Source organism: Vipera ursinii (assembly GCF_947247035.1).
Source record: "Vipera ursinii genome assembly, chromosome: 2".
NCBI lineage: Eukaryota > Metazoa > Chordata > Lepidosauria > Squamata > Viperidae > Vipera > Vipera ursinii.
In genome coordinates this window covers 124,200,749-124,220,635 of record NC_139513.1, presented here as the reverse complement: position 1 = coordinate 124,220,635, position 19,887 = coordinate 124,200,749, and the positions used below count along the sequence as shown (strand labels likewise).

General features: G+C 39.6%; 1 protein-coding gene across 3 annotated transcripts in view; it reads right to left on the bottom strand.

Moving 5' to 3' along the window:
* PCYT2 (phosphate cytidylyltransferase 2, ethanolamine) overlaps positions 1-19,887 on the bottom strand; it is a 42,762-nt gene that overhangs the window by 6,345 nt on the left and 16,530 nt on the right. For all 3 annotated transcript variants that reach the window (XR_014491760.1, XM_083356656.1, XM_083356657.1), the window contains exons 3-11: positions 12,265-12,426; positions 11,718-11,784; positions 11,158-11,242; positions 9,539-9,583; positions 6,018-6,156; positions 5,106-5,188; positions 4,921-4,998; positions 3,164-3,229; positions 643-708 (exon numbers count right to left, since the gene is read on the bottom strand). Coding sequence is in view for 2 of the 3 variants with exons in the window: in XM_083356656.1 (XP_083212782.1) it covers positions 643-708; positions 3,164-3,229; positions 4,921-4,998; positions 5,106-5,188; positions 6,018-6,156; positions 9,539-9,583; positions 11,158-11,242; positions 11,718-11,784; positions 12,265-12,426 (791 nt within the window). In the remaining variant the exon portion in view is untranslated. The remainder of the gene's footprint in view (positions 1-642; positions 709-3,163; positions 3,230-4,920; positions 4,999-5,105; positions 5,189-6,017; positions 6,157-9,538; positions 9,584-11,157; positions 11,243-11,717; positions 11,785-12,264; positions 12,427-19,887) is intronic.

Here is a 19,887-nt window from a genome sequence, read left to right as displayed (position 1 = left end):
GAAGTGATGGTCAGGGTCCCACTCAACATAGGCAATGGGACCAAATTTGATAGAGCAATTTTGTTCAGTGGTGGGTTTAGGAGAATTTTCTTGGATTTGGTGGGGGTGTCTTCTTTTCTTTTCTTTTTTTTTCTTTCCCAACTACTTAAATACTTTATAGGACTTGTGTTATGCTATCTCAACATGGAGGAAATTATCCCATCAATTTTCAGGAACAGCGATAAGGCATTATTCCAGAAAACCCCATCCAAATCAAGGATGTTTAAGAGCCAAGTATAATCTTAATACTTTTTGGTACCACCCCTGCTTTTCAGACATTCTCAGGAAGGCAGCATTAATTCTTATTAAATAGGCTGGAAAAATTCCATGAATGCACACCTGTATATGGCAGTGCAGAAAGAAAGAGTCAACAAAACAACTAGAATTGGAGAAAAAAAGGAACTCTGCAATTTAACACAGCAATGAGACAATTCACAACTGGCCCCAAAGCTGATAACTCAAAGTTCATAGACTATAAGCTATATTCTTACTGTTCATTTGGACACAGAGTTGTTTAAAAATGACCGAAAGAAACTTATTTCCTTGTCATATATTGTGACCTGAGGCCCAAATAAGAAAAAAAAAGGTTTTCATCATTCTTACCTCATATGGATTTGATCCATCCTTGTCAGGTACCACCTCGGTCATCCCATGGCACACAAGATCCACCTACACAAAAAGAAAAACTGTGTCCATCTCCTTTAGTCTTTCTTTGTCTGGAGGCTGATTCATCACAATATAGCAGGCACAACTCACCTATAAGTAAGGCAATATGTGCCTTACTGAAGCCCCTATCTATTGGCAAATGCTCGTAAGTGTGTATCTTCCCAACCGTCTTCCAGATACTGTAGCCTCACCTCATATCCACTTCAAGCTATGTTCAGGTTATCAATTTTCAGACCATTGGAGGAAATGCTTCAGACAGCCTTCTCCAATTTGCTGCCCTCCAGATGTTGGATTAACAGAATAACCAGGTGGCTTCATCTACAATTAGCTGATATTTCTGTAGACCAGCACATATAGAGACTACAAAGTTGGGAAAAGATACTGTAGAACTATCAGTGGTTGCCATGTTTTTATTTTTGATTCTGTCCAGGAAATCAATTGTCAAATTAATTAATATGTTTCTTTAGTTTCCAAGCTAAGTGAAAACTGGATGCCAAAATCTCAACTGGAACTGCTATGATACACATGTCTAAAATTGTTGATGTGATGATTGGAAAAGCTAGCATGATATACGTGATAAGGAACTGATGATAAGGCTGCTGGAATTGGGTATGTCTAGTTTAATGAAGAAAAGGACTAGGAGTGACATGATAGCAGTGTTCCAATATCTCAGGGGCTGCCACAAAGAAGGAGTCAACCTATTCTCCAAAGCACTTGAAAGCAGGACAAGAAGCAATGGATGGAAACTGATCAAGGAGAGAAACAACCTAGAATTAAGGAAACATTTCCCGACAGTTAGAACAATTAACCAGTGGAACAACCTGCCTTCAGAAGTTGTGGATGCTCCAGCATTGGAAGTTTTTAAAAAGAGATTGGACAACCATTTGTCTGAAATGGTATAGGGCAGGGGTAGGCAGCCTCAGCTCTTTTATGACTCATGGACTTCAACTCCCAGAATTCCTGAGCCAGCATAGGGAATTCTCAGGAAAATTCTGGGAGTTGAAGTCCATGAGTCATAAAAGAGCCGAGGTTGCCTACCCCTGGTATGGGGCTTCTTGCCTGAGCAGGGAGCTGGACTAGAAGACCTCCAAGGTTCCTTTTAACTCTGTTATTCTGTTACTCTGAACACTTACCTCTCTGTTCTACAAGCAGGTTATGAATGGTTGTATACTGTTCCTAAATATTCCTAATTTTCATATTTATAAATCACAAAGCTTTATTTTGGAGTATACAGAAAGGTACATGGTTTATGATTTTACCTCTTCCTTGTACTTGTGCTTTGCAAAATTACTAATCTAAGGTTAGGGGTAAAGTCTCAAAAAAAAAGATAAGATAAAATACAAGTTATTGTTGTCAGAGGACAAACTCTTAGTTCTTTTTCTTGATAGTATTCCCTTGTCCCCAGTCATATGTCACCCAAATCTGATGGTAGACAATTAAATAACAGCTGTTTATTTTTCACATTTGAAAGAAAAATGAGCAACAAAATACCATTTTTTTAAACTGAACCTTAAAACAATGGAAAAAAGTAGACTCAGAAATTCTGCCTTGCGCCCTCTTATGATATCACTGCACCACTGCTGCACACCTCACAGCTCTTGTTGGTAGAACAAAATTACAAGTAAATAAGACACTGAAAACAAAAAGATTATTTCCTTGTTCTGCCTAATAGCACCCGAAATTCCATTTTCGCCATTAGGAACGTTATGATCTCTGTTTCTAAAACTTTGTGCATACCTGTGTATATATAGTTCAAAGTTATGATAGACTTGAAAGAAGTTATTTATCACCCATCCTCAAAGTTATGGCTGATGCCCCACTCCCCTGGTTATGTGATTATATTTTGTGACTTTTTTTTTGCCATTTTCCAGCAAAAACAAAAAACCAGCCAGGGGATAAGTTGGATTTGGATTTATAATCACACGATTTGCTTAGCAACCACATCTCTTTAACGATTTGCTTAATGACTGTTGTAAAATCAAATCCAAACCTGTGGACCCTTGACTGATTACTACAATGACTTACGACCAAAATTCTGGGCTCAATTGTGGTCGTAAGTTGAGGATTACCATTAGGTCGTTTCAGAGATATTTCCTCACCTAAACAGAGAAACATAAGGACTGTGGGTGGGCAAAAACTGTGGGAGCAGGAGTGATTTCCGACCTGCTGCCAGCTTCCCCACTGACTTTCCTAGCAGGAGGCTGGCAAGGAGTGCTGGAGTGACAGTCATGTGATTGCTGTTGACTGTAGCAGCACTGAAGCAGTCATAACTTTGCTAAATTTCGATTCCATGGGAGTCATGGTTCCCAGATGCACTCTATAAGCCTGTACGTTGATTCAAAAATTGTTGCCCTATGATGCATCATTTTGCCCAGTTTGAAGGTTTACAATCAGTCAGACTTAAGAATTTTAATAATATAGAGAGACAGAGAGAAAGAAAGAAGGCAGACATCCTCACCTTGAAATGATCGAGCAGATCGGCAGTGACTGAATAGGGAGCTCCAATCACTACTTCAGAAACATACTAAAAAGAGAGGAAAGGGGGAGAAAAGCCAGCCGTAACTACACAGTTCACGTATTTATCAATTTTTGTTTTAATTAGTGAATTTTGAAAAGCAAGGTTTTAGAAGGCAAATAGAGCATTGAGAGATTCCATTAGATCAGGGGTGTCAAACTCGCAATGTCATGTGACGTGTTGCAAGGTACCGCAATTTTTTTTCCATTGCCGGCAATGGGGTGGGCGCGGTTTCGGCATGATGCATCCGGCCCGCAGGCCAGCAGTTTGACACCCCTGCATTAGATGAGGCTTACTTTTGTGGCATGTGCTAATAGGGCTATGCTTCAGAGAAGTAGTAATTGAAATCTGTATTTCCTATAACAGCGGTCCCCAGTCTTTCCAGCTCTGTGGACCAGTGGGGGAGGTGGGGGAGGGGAGAGGACACAGTTTTATGCACCTGAGCCACTTGCAGATGCAGCTTCGCATGCTTGTGCACTCGCCTGCTGTTTGTGCGGTCTGGTTCCCAATGGGTTGGGCCTCAGGCCAGGGATTGGGGATCCCTGTTCTACAAGTTCCATCAAAGAAAAATAGTCTCTCTTTTACAAAATTCCTAGGGAGGCCCAGCGGGCCAGGTCTAACCACGTCGCGGGCTGCATCTGGCCCGCGGGCCTTCAGTTTGATATGTCTGTGTTGCAGCATCCCCATGGTCACATGATCAAAATTCAGACCCTTGGCAACTGACCCGTATTTATGACGGTTGCAGTGTCCCAGGTTCATGTGATCACCTTTTGTGACAAGCAAAGTCAATGGGGAAGCCAGATTCACTTAACAACAGAGTTACTAACTTAACAACTGCAGTGATAAAGTAAATCACTGCAGTTGTTAAGTTAGTAACACTGTAACAATTGTGGCAAGAAAGGTTGTAAAATGGGGCAAAATTCACTTAACAACTTTCTCGCTTAGCAACAGAAATTGTGGGCTCAATTGTGGTCATAAGTCAAGGACGACCTGTATACCATTCTACTCCCCATTACCCTGTCTTAAGTAATAGCTATCTTAATATCATGAACCCCTTATTATTAATTCATAACTTGTTTTAAAAAAATTAGTGAATGTGGAAAACTTTGAAGAACATACACATAATCCTCGACTTACGACCACAAATGATCCCAAAATTTCTGTTGCTAAATGAGACATTTGTTAAGTGAGTTTTTCCTCATTTCATGACCCTTCTTCCCACAATTGTTAAGTAAATCGGCACTTGATAAGTTAGTAACATGATTGTTAAGTGAATTTGGCTTCCCCACTGATTTTGCTAGCAAAAGCTGATAACAAGACCTTGGAACACAGCAATGGTCATAAGTAGGACTCAGTTACCAAGCATCTGAATTTCGATCACATGATCATGGGCATTCTACTAAAGTCATAAGTGTGAAAAACGGCCATAAGTCACTTTTTTCAATGCCACTGTAACTTTGAACAATCACTAAACGTATTGTAAGTCGAGGACTGTGTAATTTCTTTTCTGGAGAAACACAGTTTTTAAAAATGTATTTGTTTTTACTCTACAGTTATTCCATGGAATTTAAGGCAATATTCTTGGCTCACTAGATCATCAACTAAGCCAGACCTGTTTCACTTCAGAATGGTTGGTTTTATTTGCTTTATTTTCACTTTATGTCCTAATTAGAAAAGATTGATTCTAGCCAAATACTCACTCTGCAGGCCAAAACACTGAGAGTTCGTTCATGCACATTCATTATGGGATAGTTCTTGCCCTTATACAGATTCACTTCCTGTAATTAAATTATAGCAATTAGCATCAGGTACCACATTCATCTCTCCAGTATGTGAAAATGATTAAGTAGTCTCCCACCCAAGCCACTACAGAACTGATACTCACTTGGTCAAAGTGCAGCCCAACAATTATATAAGGACGCTTTGCTATTTGGTGTGCTCTCTCCAGAAAATCCACATGACCCACATCTAATATATTCATTAAGAAAGCAAACCTCGGTCACCGAATGAAGCTAATATAGGTTTTTGTCCTTTTCACAAGCCCTCTTATTTCTTTTCCTAGTAGTTCACAATAGTTGTAGACTACAAGTCTTACAACAACTAGTCAAGGCTCATGCTCAGAAAAAGTTCTGAAATTGATTGCAGGAACTATTGGCAAGTGCTTGTTGTACTGCGACCTTTAGCATCTACATCCTGGTGTTTTTTTTAAAGCTATGGTTATATTTAAAATTAATGGCCATTCATCCAGCATGCTCTAAAGCTTGATTGGTAAGACACAAAATAGTGGCTGAGTAAAATAACTATTACAAAATAGTTAAGTCAGAGAGAGAGAGCCAGATTTATACTGGGGGGTGGACGGGCAGGGGAGATGTGGCAAATTCAGATTAAGAGGATATTATTTGGGATGAGGACATAATACAGCTTGAAAAAAGAGCATTCCATTTTCTTAAAGTAAACTGCTATATATGTATCACCTTTTTTCACATTACTTTTCTAGATTAAAATAAAATCCCTTATCACACAAGGTTTTTACAGAGATAGTGAACATGCTTGTATTACAATTATTTTGAAGTTTGGACAAACCACTAAGAATTCTCACTTTACTATTAGATAAAGTTACATTAGCCTAAGTTCCTAACTGGAAGAACTTGATTTAGCATTTCTAAGTCAAAACAACCAGAAAAACTGATTAAGATGTGAAGTATAAGCAGTTCCAAAAACAGGTATCAGGACTTCCTAATTTGCTGCAAGAAACTCTTAATTTCATTCTTCCCCAAAGAAAACAAATCTAGGATACGAAAGAGATCAAAGGCGCCAGCCACATAGATTATGGTATCTCCAGGTTGCGGCTCCTTGCCAGATGCAAACTGGATGATCTTCTGAGATGTTTGTAGAAACTGAGAAACTCCAGTCCAGGGACTGTGACCTTTAGGGCACTGGAGAAAAAAAGAACAACTTTAATATTTTTGCAGCTATTGAAATTAGTTCTCTTCCAACATAATGAATGGAATTTGAATTAAATAGTAGCATTAAAAATTAATTCTAATAAATCAACATATATATCAGCCAACACTGATAAAGGCCAAGTAATTGCTACAAAATGTTAACAGAGCAGTCCAAGTAGATACATAAATGTAGAGGTCATAATCACAAAGAACTGACACCAGTTGAAGCAGGGGTGTCAAACTGCCGGCCCCCCGGCTGGACGCATCATCCGGAAGCCATGCCCACCTCATTGCCGGCAATGGCAAAATTGTCCCAATATGTGACGTTGTGAGTTTGACATGTCTGAGTTAAAGGAATATAAATACTCTTTACAGCAAGATTACGATAAACCTGAAATCATGATATTTTTTATTATCACCAAAAATTAAATATAGTCAATATGACAGTTTTTCCCTACATTTCTACTTTTATTTCAAATTCCATTGTCCATTTTTATGCTTTGCAGTTGAAACTATGAATTCAAACTGAACAAGCACTTATCACTATGGGAATATCATTTATTTTTGACACAAAGAGATCAATATGTATTGCTGCATTGATACTTTAACCCTATAGAAGATGTAAAAAGGAGTTAGCTGCTAATCTCTCTACTTCTGTACCATGATTATCCTCTTCAAGCATGACAATAACATTATTCAGTACTAGGAGAAGGGAGAGAATTTCATAGAATCAGAATTATGGTTATTGACGGAAATATTGTGCAAAAGGACTGATCACAAGGGTGGATTCCAGAGAGGTAAGAGGCAACTTAGCCCAAATATTATGTGTGAGAGAAAGAGAGGGAAGACATCCCCTTCCTAATAGTTCACAGAGCATATTTAAATGCAGATAGAGGATTGCTCAGTCTGGCAAGATTTTGCTTACAAAGACGAAACAATAAAAGAACTCAGCTTGGGAGAATCCCCATGTCTCTGATTCTGCATTTTGTTTTGTTATTTTAATATTTATTATTTTATAGCCTAAATTTTAGAAGATTTTAGACACCCATGTATACTTCTCTCTTCTTTTGTTCTAACTTATATATTTAACATATGTATAATAAGTGCTAGAAACTGTTCAGAATGGAAAGGAAGATTAGCTCCTCCAGGTGGCATTCTTTGGGACTGCTTCTACAACTCAATAGAACGATTTCATGTACTGTATGCATATTACAACTCTAATGCCAAACTTATTTGTTTTGTTAATAAGTTGTTGTATTACAACTTATTTGCTGTAGGACATATAAAGCTGTACAATTCTTCAAGGCATAGTAGTAATTTCTTACATAATTTCTTACAAATTCTTACATACTGTAGCAGGTCTGCATCATAAAGAAGCAGCCAAATATAAAAGTGTATATCCAGATGTCCTATATAGATATATTCAGTGCTTTTTTTGTAAAAGAAAAAGGTGCCGGAACTCACACATGTCACGCAACCCGCCTTGCCTACCCTACAAGGTTCCATCCAAAAAAAGTGCCGGAACTCCGTTCTGAGCGTTCAATGAGAAAAAAAAGCCCTGGATATATTAAATAATAAATAATAATGTTGGAAGGGACCTTGGAGGTCATCTAGTCCAACCCCCTGCTAAGGCAGGAAACCCTATACCATTTCAGACAAATGGCTGGTATGTCTCTTCTTAAAAACTTCCAGTGTTGGAGCATTCACAGCTTCTGGAGGCAGGTTGTTCCACTGGTTAGTTGTTCTAACTGTCAGGAAGTTTCTCCTTAGTTCTAGGTTGCTTCTCTCCTTGACTAGTTTCCATCCGTTGCTTCTTGTCCTGCTTTCAGGTGCTTTGGAGAATAGCTTGACTCCCTCTTCTTTGTGGCAGCCCCTGAGATATTGGAACACTGCTATCATGTCACCCCTCACCCTTCTCTTCATTAAACTACACATACCCAATTCCAGCAGCCGTTCCTTATATGTTTTAGCCTCCAGTCCCCTGATCATCTTTGTTGCTCTTCTCTGTACTCTTTCTAGAGTCTCGACATCTTTTTTACATCGTGGTGACCAAAACTGGATGCAGTATTCCAGGTGTGGCCTTACCAAGGCATTGTAAAGTGGTATTAGTACTTCACGTGATCTTGATTCTATCCCTCTGTTAATGCAGCCTAGCACTGTGTTGGCTTTTCTGGCAGCTGCAGCACACTGCTGGCTCATATTTAAGTGATTGTCCACTAGGACTCCGAGATCTCTCTCACAATTAATACTACTGAGCAAGGTACCACCTATACTATACCTATGCATTTGATTTTTCCTGCCTAAATGTAGAACCTTATTTTTTTCACCATTGAATTTCATTTTGTTAGATAGTGCCCAGTGTTCGAGTCTATCCAGATCCTCCTGTATCTTAAGCCTATCTTCTGGAGTATTGGCTATTCCTGCCAGCTTGGTGTCGTCTGCAAATTTGATGAGTTCCCCATCTATCCCATCCAAATTGTTGATGAAGATGTTGAAGAGCACTGGGCCCAGAACAGAGCCCTGGGGCATATTATTTCTTGAGACCTTTGCAAAGCTTGAAACTAGCTATAATGACCTCCAAACAAACTCCTTGATTACAAAACTATTCTAAAAATTTTTATGAGCCTCTAAATAAAAGTGGAAAATAAAGTGATTTTTGTTTGATTCAGATATTTCTGCAAATATATTTCCACATACTGATACCATAAAAATATTTCCATAGATTAGCATCTGCAGAAGAGCAAAGGACAAAACAAGTGTTGCATCACTGCTGTGCAAATTCCACTTTTTTCAGATTGAACCTTTTTTGCATGAAAGAGAGGAGGAGGAGAGAAGAAGAAATCACAAAATACAATGACTTGCAAATAGAAGTAGAATGACTGTGGCAAAAGAAAGTAAAGATAGTACCATCAACACCTTTAGAAATGTTCCTTGAGTGCAATCCTAAATCATCTGGAGCAGTATTTGAACACCCTCATCATTCACAAAATCACCATCAGTCAACTGCAAAAAACAGCTTTTCTTGGAACACCTTACATCCTGCGATGATACCCTCAACACCACCAAACAAATAACATCTGCAGTTCCCAGAACCTTGGGAAGGAATTAACAGGTGGGTAAAAATGCCAAATCCAGTCTAAACATCTGGCCGACTGTGCAATCAACCATAATAATAATAATCAGACAATCTCTGATGTCAGTTTTACAGTATAAAAATGGGGAAATAGAAATAGTTTAAATGAAGAAATCATCAATTTCAGATAACTCCAATCTTTCACATTTGGAATAGTTCCGCTGGAATATTATATTTGATTATGCATAAACTATATAGAGTGCAGGACATTTGTGATGTGCCTCTGGTGCCAATTCTTACCTTTCCTAGGTTATCTGCATGCTTCCGATAATCTGTATCTTCAGCCTAAAAGAGAAAAGAAACATATTAATGGTAAAGAAATTTCAACAAATGAAAAGAACATATGGAACTCTAAATTAGTACAGAAGGCCTGCCATTCCTCAACTTTGCTCACTTTTTCCTCCTTGAGATCAGTGCTGACTCTTGGTGACTACCTGGACAAGTCCATGAAGTTTTCTTGGCAGCATTTTTTTAGATGTGTGTTGCCACTGCCTTCTTTCTGAAGGCTGAGAGAGAAAGACACCCAGCTGGTTTCTGTATTTGAGGCAGGACTAGAACTTAGTTACCCAGGATCTACACTAAACCAGTTCTCATTAAACATTTTATACCCATGTAAAGGGACGCGGTGGCTCAATGGGTTAGGACACTGAGCTTGTCGATCAGAAGGTCGGCAGTTTGGCGGGTCGAATCCCGAGTGCCGCATAACAGAGTGAGTGCCTGTTACTTGTCCCAGCTTCTGCCAACCTAGCAGTTCGAAAGCACATAAAAAATGTAAGTAGAAAAATAGGGACCACTACGGTGGGAAGGTAACAGCGTTCCGTGCGCCTTTGGCGTCTAGTCATGCCGGCCACATGACCACGGAGACGTCCTCGGACAAGCGCTGGGTCTTCGGCTTTGAAACGGAGATGAGCACCGGCCCCTAGAGTTGGAAACGACTAGCACACATGTGCGGGGGAACCTTTACCTTTACCTTTATCTTACCCATGTAAAGAAAATTGCTCAATTGAAAAAGGTACAGTTATGCAAAGCTTTAAAAACATGCTTTGTTCTAACACACCTTGAGCTTTACAAGACAATGTGTACTTTGTCCCCATGCCTAAAAGAAAGCAAAACTGCCATGTTACTTTTATCCATATTACTCCAAGCCCTCTTAGGGCTACTAGAACTGCCAAATGAAGCCTGAGGAGACACGGAGTGCCTCAGCAAAGTGAATTATGTTGCCTCCGTGCTTCAATGAGGTGAAATGTGTTGACCTCATAGCATGAAGTGTCTGGCTGTGTAAAGGGCAGATGCCTTACATACTTCTAGAAACTAGCTCAGCAATAGCTCAGAAGCACAGTATGGCCTTCCAGCCTCAGCCAGAGACACACAAACTAAATATATTCTTAGCCCAGTTGCCCATTTAGTACATTCCCATAACTATTTTATAAATGTACATAAATGCCCCTGACCTAAATTAAATCTTGATCCATTTGCCAAGTAAGGCAACCTGACCTCCTCTTTCCAAATCCCACCCTTATCTGATGACCCACATACGTAATAACCTTTCGTTGGTTAAGTTATTTTCTTTCCTTCTTGGCAGCACATCTGAGGTGCATCGTATCCACTTTAAATAGCACTTCCTTAAACATATACTTTTACTTAGTTTAGGCGTCTGCTGCCTGCAAGGCTGTATCAAACAGCAATAATCCTGGAATCACATTAAAGAATAATCAGAGAGCTTACAAATTTCCCCAAGATTGATTTGAGAAACTGAAAAGTATTACTGCCCTCTGCTCCAAAAGCATTCCTACATCAGTGGTTCAAAGTACTGAAGGAAGCAGAGCATCGTGGAACTTGCTGAGCCATTTTTCACTTACAATGTTGCTGTGATGGGCCTTGGTCATAAGCAGCATCCGGCCAACCAGATCTGTAGTGGACACTCCCTGGGTGCGTTTACATTCCCTGCAACAAGACAAGATTCAGATAAGATGGGAATTTTGCCATCCCCTCTTCACAGTGTTAGCGAAGTCTTCCCTCTAAATCTTTTTGATTGTCTGAGAGTATCTTGGCATACCCTTTTCTTTACTTTTTAAAAAAATGCTTTGAGTTTTTAACAAGAAAATAACCCTTCTTTCATTCCTAATTGTGGGATTAATGATACAGAACACTAAAACCACTATTTCCCACGTTTCCTTCCTCAACTCTTTCTGGGGATACTAATAAGTTCCATGGCTTTTGGATTAAAGGGATCTGCAATCTTCACTTATTCATCTGATACATTCATAGCTGAATAAGAGCTAAGGACAAAACCAGATCAATAAAATATTAATCTAATATAACATTCAAAATTTTTAGAGGAGAAGCAAGCCAGGCATGGAAAAAAAATTAACAGAGCATTTCAGGACCTCTGAGCAGAATAACATAAATAGGGCTTTACCTATATCTCCCAGCTTTCTTCACTTCCTCATAAGTATCCTTGCCATCTGCAGTAAGTGTGATGTCATCTATTTAAAAAAAAACACTGCTGATAAATTGGAGGAGCTGCTTAGGTAGTCTAATCAGCAAATTCCTGCAGTAAGCATTTGACTTATAGTAAACAGGTATGCAAGCTGTTTTCTCTAATAACGAAGAAAGATTTTTGCTAGTTATCTTTCTCAGTCTTGAAGATAATCACTACAATCAGGCAATGCTGTAGGAAGATTGCACAACCAGACTTGCAGAATTGAAGCAGTACTGATCTCCATTTTCTGTTCTCAAAAACAAGACACATTTTACTGTTAATCAGTCCGTACTTGTATAGCTTTACTACGTTATAGCAGTTGCACAACTGATAGAAAGTAGTACAGAAAATGAGGATGAAGAATATTAGCGAAGATAGCAAAATAAATTTACCATTTATTTTAACCAGTAAAGCAGACTTCTAGTAGGTAGGTAGGTAGGTACATAGCAAGAGAGATGAGAGTGCATCAAGCTCCAGTACTCACCCCCATGTACACAGAAGTCACAGTTGTATTTATCCAGAGTTTCCAATGTTGTGACATAAGGAGCTCCTTGAACAATTTCATCTACCCACTTGATGGCCTTCACTATTTTGTATCTTTCTTCTTGAGTAAAGACAGGGGGGCCTTTATGTTTGGATATTTCATCTATGGTTCAGTATAAAAAAGGGAGAGAAAAAGAGGTGAGTATCAGGCCTGTGTATATATCCCATGCCTCTGTTAATTTCCCAAAAACTCTTAAAGAAGGAAAAAGATTTTTTAAAAAACTGTGTAGCCTTTAAATATTCAATATTGAGCTTCAATTAAGGCTCACATTTAGCTTGCCCCAGGAAGCAATCTCTGACTCTACAATACTACAAGATAGTAAAGACTTTGTAGCTGGATTTTTCTTCTCCTGATTAGACAGGATACTTCTAATTGCCAATTGCTGGAAAGAGTGCCATGACACCTTATTTATAATAATTTAGTTTATTTTTTTTTAAAAAAATACTATTTTATGAGGCACATATATATTCTTGCTGGTTTAATTATATTGCTCATTCAGAAAGAAGCTTGAGTAGGCTACAGTATCAATTTTCTTGACAATGAATATGAATATTTCAAGTACAGAACTTAAATATTGATTATTCTGGGAAAAATAACTTACTAATAGCTTACTATTAGTAGGGCTCGCAACTTAGGAGTCCTCCTAGATTCACAGCTCTCTTTAGAAGATCACATAGTAGTTGTGACTAGGGGGGCCTTCGCCCAGGTTCGCCTGGTGCGCCAGTTGCAGCCCTATCTAGACCGGGATGCCCTACGTACAGTCACTCATGCGCTCGTGACCTCCCGTTTAGACTACTGCAACGCTCTCTACATGGGGCTGCCCTTGAGGACCACTCGGAGGCTCCAACTGGTGCAGAATGCAGCTGCAAGAGTTGTGTTGGGAGTCTCCCGATACTCCCATGTTACACCTCTGCTCCGTGAGCTGCATTGGTTACCAGTTGTCTTCCGGGTAAGATTCAAGGTTCTGTTAATGGTTTTCAAGGCCCTACATGGCATGGGTCCGGAGTACCTTAGGGATCACCTGCTGCCGGCGTCAACTTCCCTCCGCCCTGTGCGTTCCCACAGAGGGGGCCTCCTCAGGGTGCCACCCGTCAGAGAATGTCGCCTGGTGGCCCCCAGGGGGAGGTCCTTCTCTGTGGGCACGCCAGAATTGTGGAACCGTTTGCCGGTTGAGCTCCGGATGGCGCCCGACCTTCGCTCCTTCCGGCGCGATCTGAAGACTTATTTGTTCGAACAAGCCGGCCTGGCCAGATGGGGGATGGGGTTTGGATTTTATTGTTGTTTTAAATGTATTTTAATCTATTGTTAACTTGGGCATCTTGTTTAATTCCTTTTTAATTTTTGTATTTTGTATTTTTATATGTTTGCCCTGTTCACCGCCCTGAGTCCTTTGGGAGAAGGGCGGTATACAAATAAAAATATTTATTTATTTATTTATTTATTTATTTATTAGAAATACCATCCAAAAATGCAAAATATTTCAAACACGTTCTGAATGCCAATGTATATGTCAGACTGTCAATCCATATTTCAATAAGGTGTCACGGTTTTCTGACATAGAGATGCAGAAATATCCCAGCCTTTTCTTATATTCTGGGGATACAAATTCTGAATTCTTTTAAAACACAAAGGAAGAACTGGAGGAGGGAAAAAGTTATAGACCAAGACGGGAAGCTGGGATTCTGTCTAACTCCTCAAGCAGCCTCAGAATTAACTTACTGAAGTACTTAGGAAGCAAGGAAGTCCATTCAAGAACAACTAATGACAGAGGGACAAAGTTGTCAATGGTTTTCTTATTTATAGTTATCAGATTTAAAGTAGATAACATAATTAATGGTATTGAAAAATGTAAGACAGAAATTAAAAGGGAATTGTGTATAAATGATGAATATCATCATTTAGCTAAAATGTATAAACTTTTAATGAAATTTGCAACAGAAGACTCTCAAAGAACTTAGGATAAAATTTGGTTATAATATACAGATCTAACAGTGGGGAAATATATGGTCTAAAGCAGCGGCCACCAACGTTTGAGCACCAGGGACCGGTTCCATGGGGAGAGGTTTTTCTGCGGACCAGAGGGGGTGTGGTTTTGTGTGCTGCCTGCATCCGGTGGATGAGGCTTCACTTGTTTGCGTGGCCTAGTTACTGGCATGCTGTGGACCGGTGCTGGTTGACTGACCGGGAGTTGGGGGACCCCTGGTTTAAAGGACTGAAATTTACATTGTGTTACAATTTAAGAAACTGTATTAAATGATGTATTGTTGGTATATCGCACCAGAAAAAATATTCAGAATGTATAAACATTCTTCAAATTTATGCTGGAAATGTGAACAATTTTTTTTATCATGCTTAATGGACGTGCAAAAAAGCTAGAAAACCTTGGGCTCAAATATATATAGCGATTCAAAGGATTTTAAAGACTAAATTTTTCCTCCCTGACTGATGGATAAAGAGTTAGAAAAGAGCCATGGAACACTGTTTTGCAGTGAGTTTATTGTATGCACAAATACTGAAAGCTCTGGCGATACCTGTAAATCAGACGTGTCAAACACAAGGCCCGGGGGCCGGATCCGGCCCGCAAAGTGGTTTCATGCGGCCCGCGAAGCCATCCTGGAAACAGGGAGGGAACGGCCCCCACTGCCTTGGCCCTGGCCCAGAGACCCTCCTTCTGCCAGAGACCCTCAGATCTGTCCCACTCTTGCCCAGGCCCCCATAGGCACCCTTGATGCGAACGATGTAGAGCTGGCCACGCCCACTCAGTAGGCCATACGCACTCTAGCCACACCCACCCTGGCCATACCCACCCGGCCCCCTGAGGGCAACCGCAATGCTGATGCGGCCCTCAATGAAATTGAGTTTGACACCCCTGCTGTAAATGGAGGAAATAATTGATGAAGACGACAGAACTTGTTGAAAGGGCTAAGTTGACTTGTTTGATTACAGAAAAGACAATATTTATATTTATTGGTGCCTGGAAATCCCTTATGGACTTTTTGCCAAAAGAAAAAGAAAAAAACCCCTATGATTTAGGCTTTTATTATTAGCTAGGATAGATTATAGACGGAAGAGAGTTAAGATGTAACTTTAGTGTCCTGGTTTTTAATTTTACTTTGTACAAGTTTGTTAATTATGTGTACTGAAGCCTTCATGAATATCCTCAGTTTGTGCATGAGACAATAATTTTAGAATCTTTTCTGATTGTTAATGATTAATTTGCAGCTTCCAGCAGCATGCTTGTAATTGTAGTAAAATGCTTGTTTGTAAATCCTATGATCTGCTGGGAGTATTAGAATTCTTATGTAAATGTTCTTTTTAATAAGACTGCTATTTTTCCATAATGTGAACAGCTTTATAACTGATCTCTTCATTACTAAACTCTGGTGTTTTGGGACATTTAAATTTGAATAGCTTGTTATAGCTATTATAACATTCCTTTCTTTAATAAAGTTTGATTTTGTTTATAGTTTATAAGATTGGTCCATCTCCTAAGGGTGAGAGAGATCAAGGGGTGAATTTTCTTGTCACACGTCTTTAAGCTACATGGAAAGGAAATGCAATACTCAAATTATTCAATTTTTTTGTATTTAAGAATTATTCATGTTTCATGACCATGAAAGAGAGCACATGCTGTCAGAGCCCTATGTCACACACTGAGATGAGGGGGTGAACGCTAGTGAGGTGCCTCCAGAAAGTAGGCTGTGGCACTGGGAATTACCAAGTTTCCACCTGAAAGCTAAACATAGGGCCAGGATATGAAGACCTATACAGCTTCAAGAAAAGAAGTGTTGAGATCTCCAGTATCTGTCTTACAGGGTCAGCTGTTGTGCTATCTATTATTTAAGTTTAATAATATTAAGAATGAAGAGGGGTGTCAAACTCAATTTCATTGAGGGCCGCATCAGCATTGCAGTTGCCCTCAGGAGGCCACGTGGGTATGGCCAGGGTGAGCGTGGCCTACTGGGTGGGCGTGGCTAGAGTGCGTATGGCCTACTGGGTGGGCGTGGCCAGCTCTACATCATTCGCATCAAGGGTGCCTATGGGAGCCTGGGCAGGAGTGGGAGAGATCTGAGGGTCTCTGGCAGAAGGAGAGTCTCTGGGCCAGGGCCAAGGCAGTGGGGGCCGTTCCCTCACTGTTTCCAGGATGGCTTCGCGGGCCACATGAAACCACTTCACGGGCCGGATCCGGCCCCTGGGCCTTGTGTTTGACATGTCTGAACTAGAGGGTTACTAAGAACTAAGGTTCCTAGGGTATTAAATTAAATAATTACAAGAGAGATGAATCACACTAAAGCAAAATCAATCCAATATGTAACCATGTTGTTCTAGGATATAATGTAGTTTGTTTTGATTTTGTTCAGTGTATTGGGTATGCACTACAATGCTCCATAATTTGAAAAGTATAGTTGATGGCAATCTTTTGCAGGTTCACAGAACACCCCAAAAATCATGCCACTAAAATTTGGTGGCACGTTGAAGACAATCAGTAATGTGATTTTCTACATTGGAAAATAGTTTTTAACATATCAGTTTCACTTAAAAAATGCCAAACTGCCAAAAAATTTTAAAAACAAAAAGGATTGAAAATTACTAACCCTAACCCTCTGATGATGCCACCATGTCAGTATCAAGGTCCATGACCCTCAGCAGCTGCAAAGAAAAATGAAAAGGAAAGCATGGCTCTTGGATCCAAACAGGATGACTATTCCTGCTTCAAATTAGTACAATGTGTGAACCCAATCAACTCAATAAACAGTAGTCAAAATTCATAGCTTAACTAGATATATGAATCCAGCCATCTCCCACAATGGGAATTGGTTTGGAGCATTACTGAGTATGCTTAAGTTTAAGTTTAACTTTATTGAATTTATATACTGAGTATGTTGGCTTAAATACATTTAAGGTAGGGAAAATATATCTCTCCCTCCACCCCATCATCTTTTTAATGTACCTTTGTTCTTTTTTCTCTTTCCTCTTAAAATGGGATCTCTGTGTCCTTGTCATCCTTCAGCTGGGAGTTAATGAAGGCTTTTTTTTCCAATTTTAGCTGTAGCCAGTTTTTCCGCTTTTCCTACCTGATTTTAAATAATATAATTGGGCATACTTCAGTAACACATTGGGATGAAAAGAATGGACTGAACGTGGAAGCTATTATTTGGTCTTCTTACAATTCTGTTCCAGCTATTGTATTATATGAGTTTGCTATTGATTTTATTTTTTCCAGTTCATAAGGTGATTAAAAATATTTGGGTTCTGCTGGGAAAAAAATAAAGTCTGATTCCAATTATTATTATCCCTATTTAAAAATTCTGGGAAAAGATTTTTTTGGGGGTGTCTGTGTGTGTGTGTAAGAGCTTGGGCTGAGAATAAGATTACTAGCAAGCAAGTAAACGATTAAAAAAACCCTTGAAGTTTTACAAAAGAAATGTATTATTTATTATCTAGCATATGATAAAAACATGACAAATTACAAAAGGAATGTAACTTACCTAATATGGCCAAAAAACAATGCAGGTAGATCTTGGTTAGTGATGGCAATTGGGACCCGAATTACCATTAAATGATGCAGTAAAGCATGAAGTGTCACATGACTACACTGCTTAGTGATGGCAATTCCAGCATTCCCATAATTATTCTCATAATTAAGTGAATCACTATAGGTCATTAAGTGAGGATGTTGTGTGTTGACTATCTGCAACCTCCTGCTGCTTCCCCACTGATTTTGCTTGTCAAAAGCTGGCAAAGAAGACTGTAGATGGGGACCACGAGGCTGTAGGATGCTGCAATATTGTAATTGTGAGCCAGGTGCCAAGCACCCAGACCTCAATCATTTGACTGCAAGGACACTGCACTGGTCACAGCTCCAAGGACCAGTAAGCAGTGGTGGAATTCAGCCGGTTCGCACCACTTCGGCAGAACCAGTAGCTGCCCAGGCCCAGAATGGATTTCTGGAAGCGGCATCCACACAGAGAACCGGTTGTTCATATATTTAAATCCCACCACTGCTAGTAAGTACTACTCATTCAAGCCATCTCAAATCTGAATGGTCATTGAACAGGTGGTTAAGTGAAGAGCAGCTGTATACACAAACACTTTTGGTTTCATTGTTTGACCCTGATGCCTCAGCAGATTCTAAAATTCCAATATATATTGGAAAAAAGCATTTATAGAGATTTAATCAACAATTTATTATTAGCAGATGTTAATAAAAATGCATTTGGATAACATGCAAGAAATATGGCAGAGAGTTGCAATAGTTTTAAATATGTTATACACAATTTAAAAATTAATTTAATTCTGCAAAAATAATATGTCAGGCTTATTGGACTCCCCAAAAGTTGCTAAAAAAGCTTAGCTGTTATCCATTTTATACTAGAGATGCAATACCTTTGAAGTTATTTTAATACATACATATATGTCCACTATATGTAGTCCTCAACTTACAACCATCATGTCCATTGTTAAACAAGGAAGTTGTAAAGTGAGTTTTGTCCCATTTTATGACCTTCTTTGACACAATTAAGTGAATCACCACAGTTGTTAAGTAAATCACAGCACTGTTAAGTGAATCCAGCTTCCCCATTGATTTTGCTTGTCAGAAGATGGCTGGGAAGGTTACAAATGATGGTCCCAGGAAATTGCAACTTTCATAAATACATGCCAGTTGCCAAACACCTGAAATTTGATCATGTGATCATGGGGATGCTACAACGGTCATAAGTGTGAAAAATGGAAATAAGTCATTTTTTTTAGTGCCATTGTAATTTCAAATTTAAGGTGCTGGTACTTACCTTTAAAGCCCTACATGGCCTAGGCCCGGGATATTTGCAGGACCGTCTGCTGCCGGGAACAACTTCCCATTGCCCAGTGCGTTCACACAGGGAGGGCCTCCTCAGGGTGCCGTCGGCTAGACAATGTCGGCTGGCGACCCCCAGGGGGAGGGCCTTCTCTGTGGGAGCGCCAGCCCTGTGGAACCAACTCCCCCTTGAGCTCCGGATGGCTCCGGATCTCCGGTCCTTTCGCCGCGACCTCAAAACTTTCCTTTTTCATCAGGCTGACCTGGATTGATGACGGGTTTTTAAAATGTTTTAATTTTTAAATTGTTTAGTTAATTTATTTTGGGGCTGTTTATTTAATCTCTTTTAACTTTTGTATTGTTGTTTTTATGGTTGTTAGCCGCCCTGAGTCCTTCGGGAGATAGGGCGGCATATAAGTCCCATAAATAAATAAATAAATAAATAAATAAATAAATAAATAAATAAATAGCCACTAAATGAATGGTTCTAAGTCAAAAAGTACCTGTAATTGTCTATGGCGATTCTCAGTCATCCAGGTTAAGATTGTCCCAAAAGGGATTTTCAGGAGGCAGCTGGACTTTCTTGTTCTTCTTTGAAGACATTTCACTTCTCATCAAAGAAGGTTCTTCCCCGCCATCCAGTCAGAGCTGAAGAAGCTTCTTGGATGAGAAGCGAAACGTCTTCAAAGAAAAACAAGGAAGTCCACTTGCCTCCTGAAGAATCACCTTTGGGACTACCTGTAATTGGTTAAAGACTAATACTATGC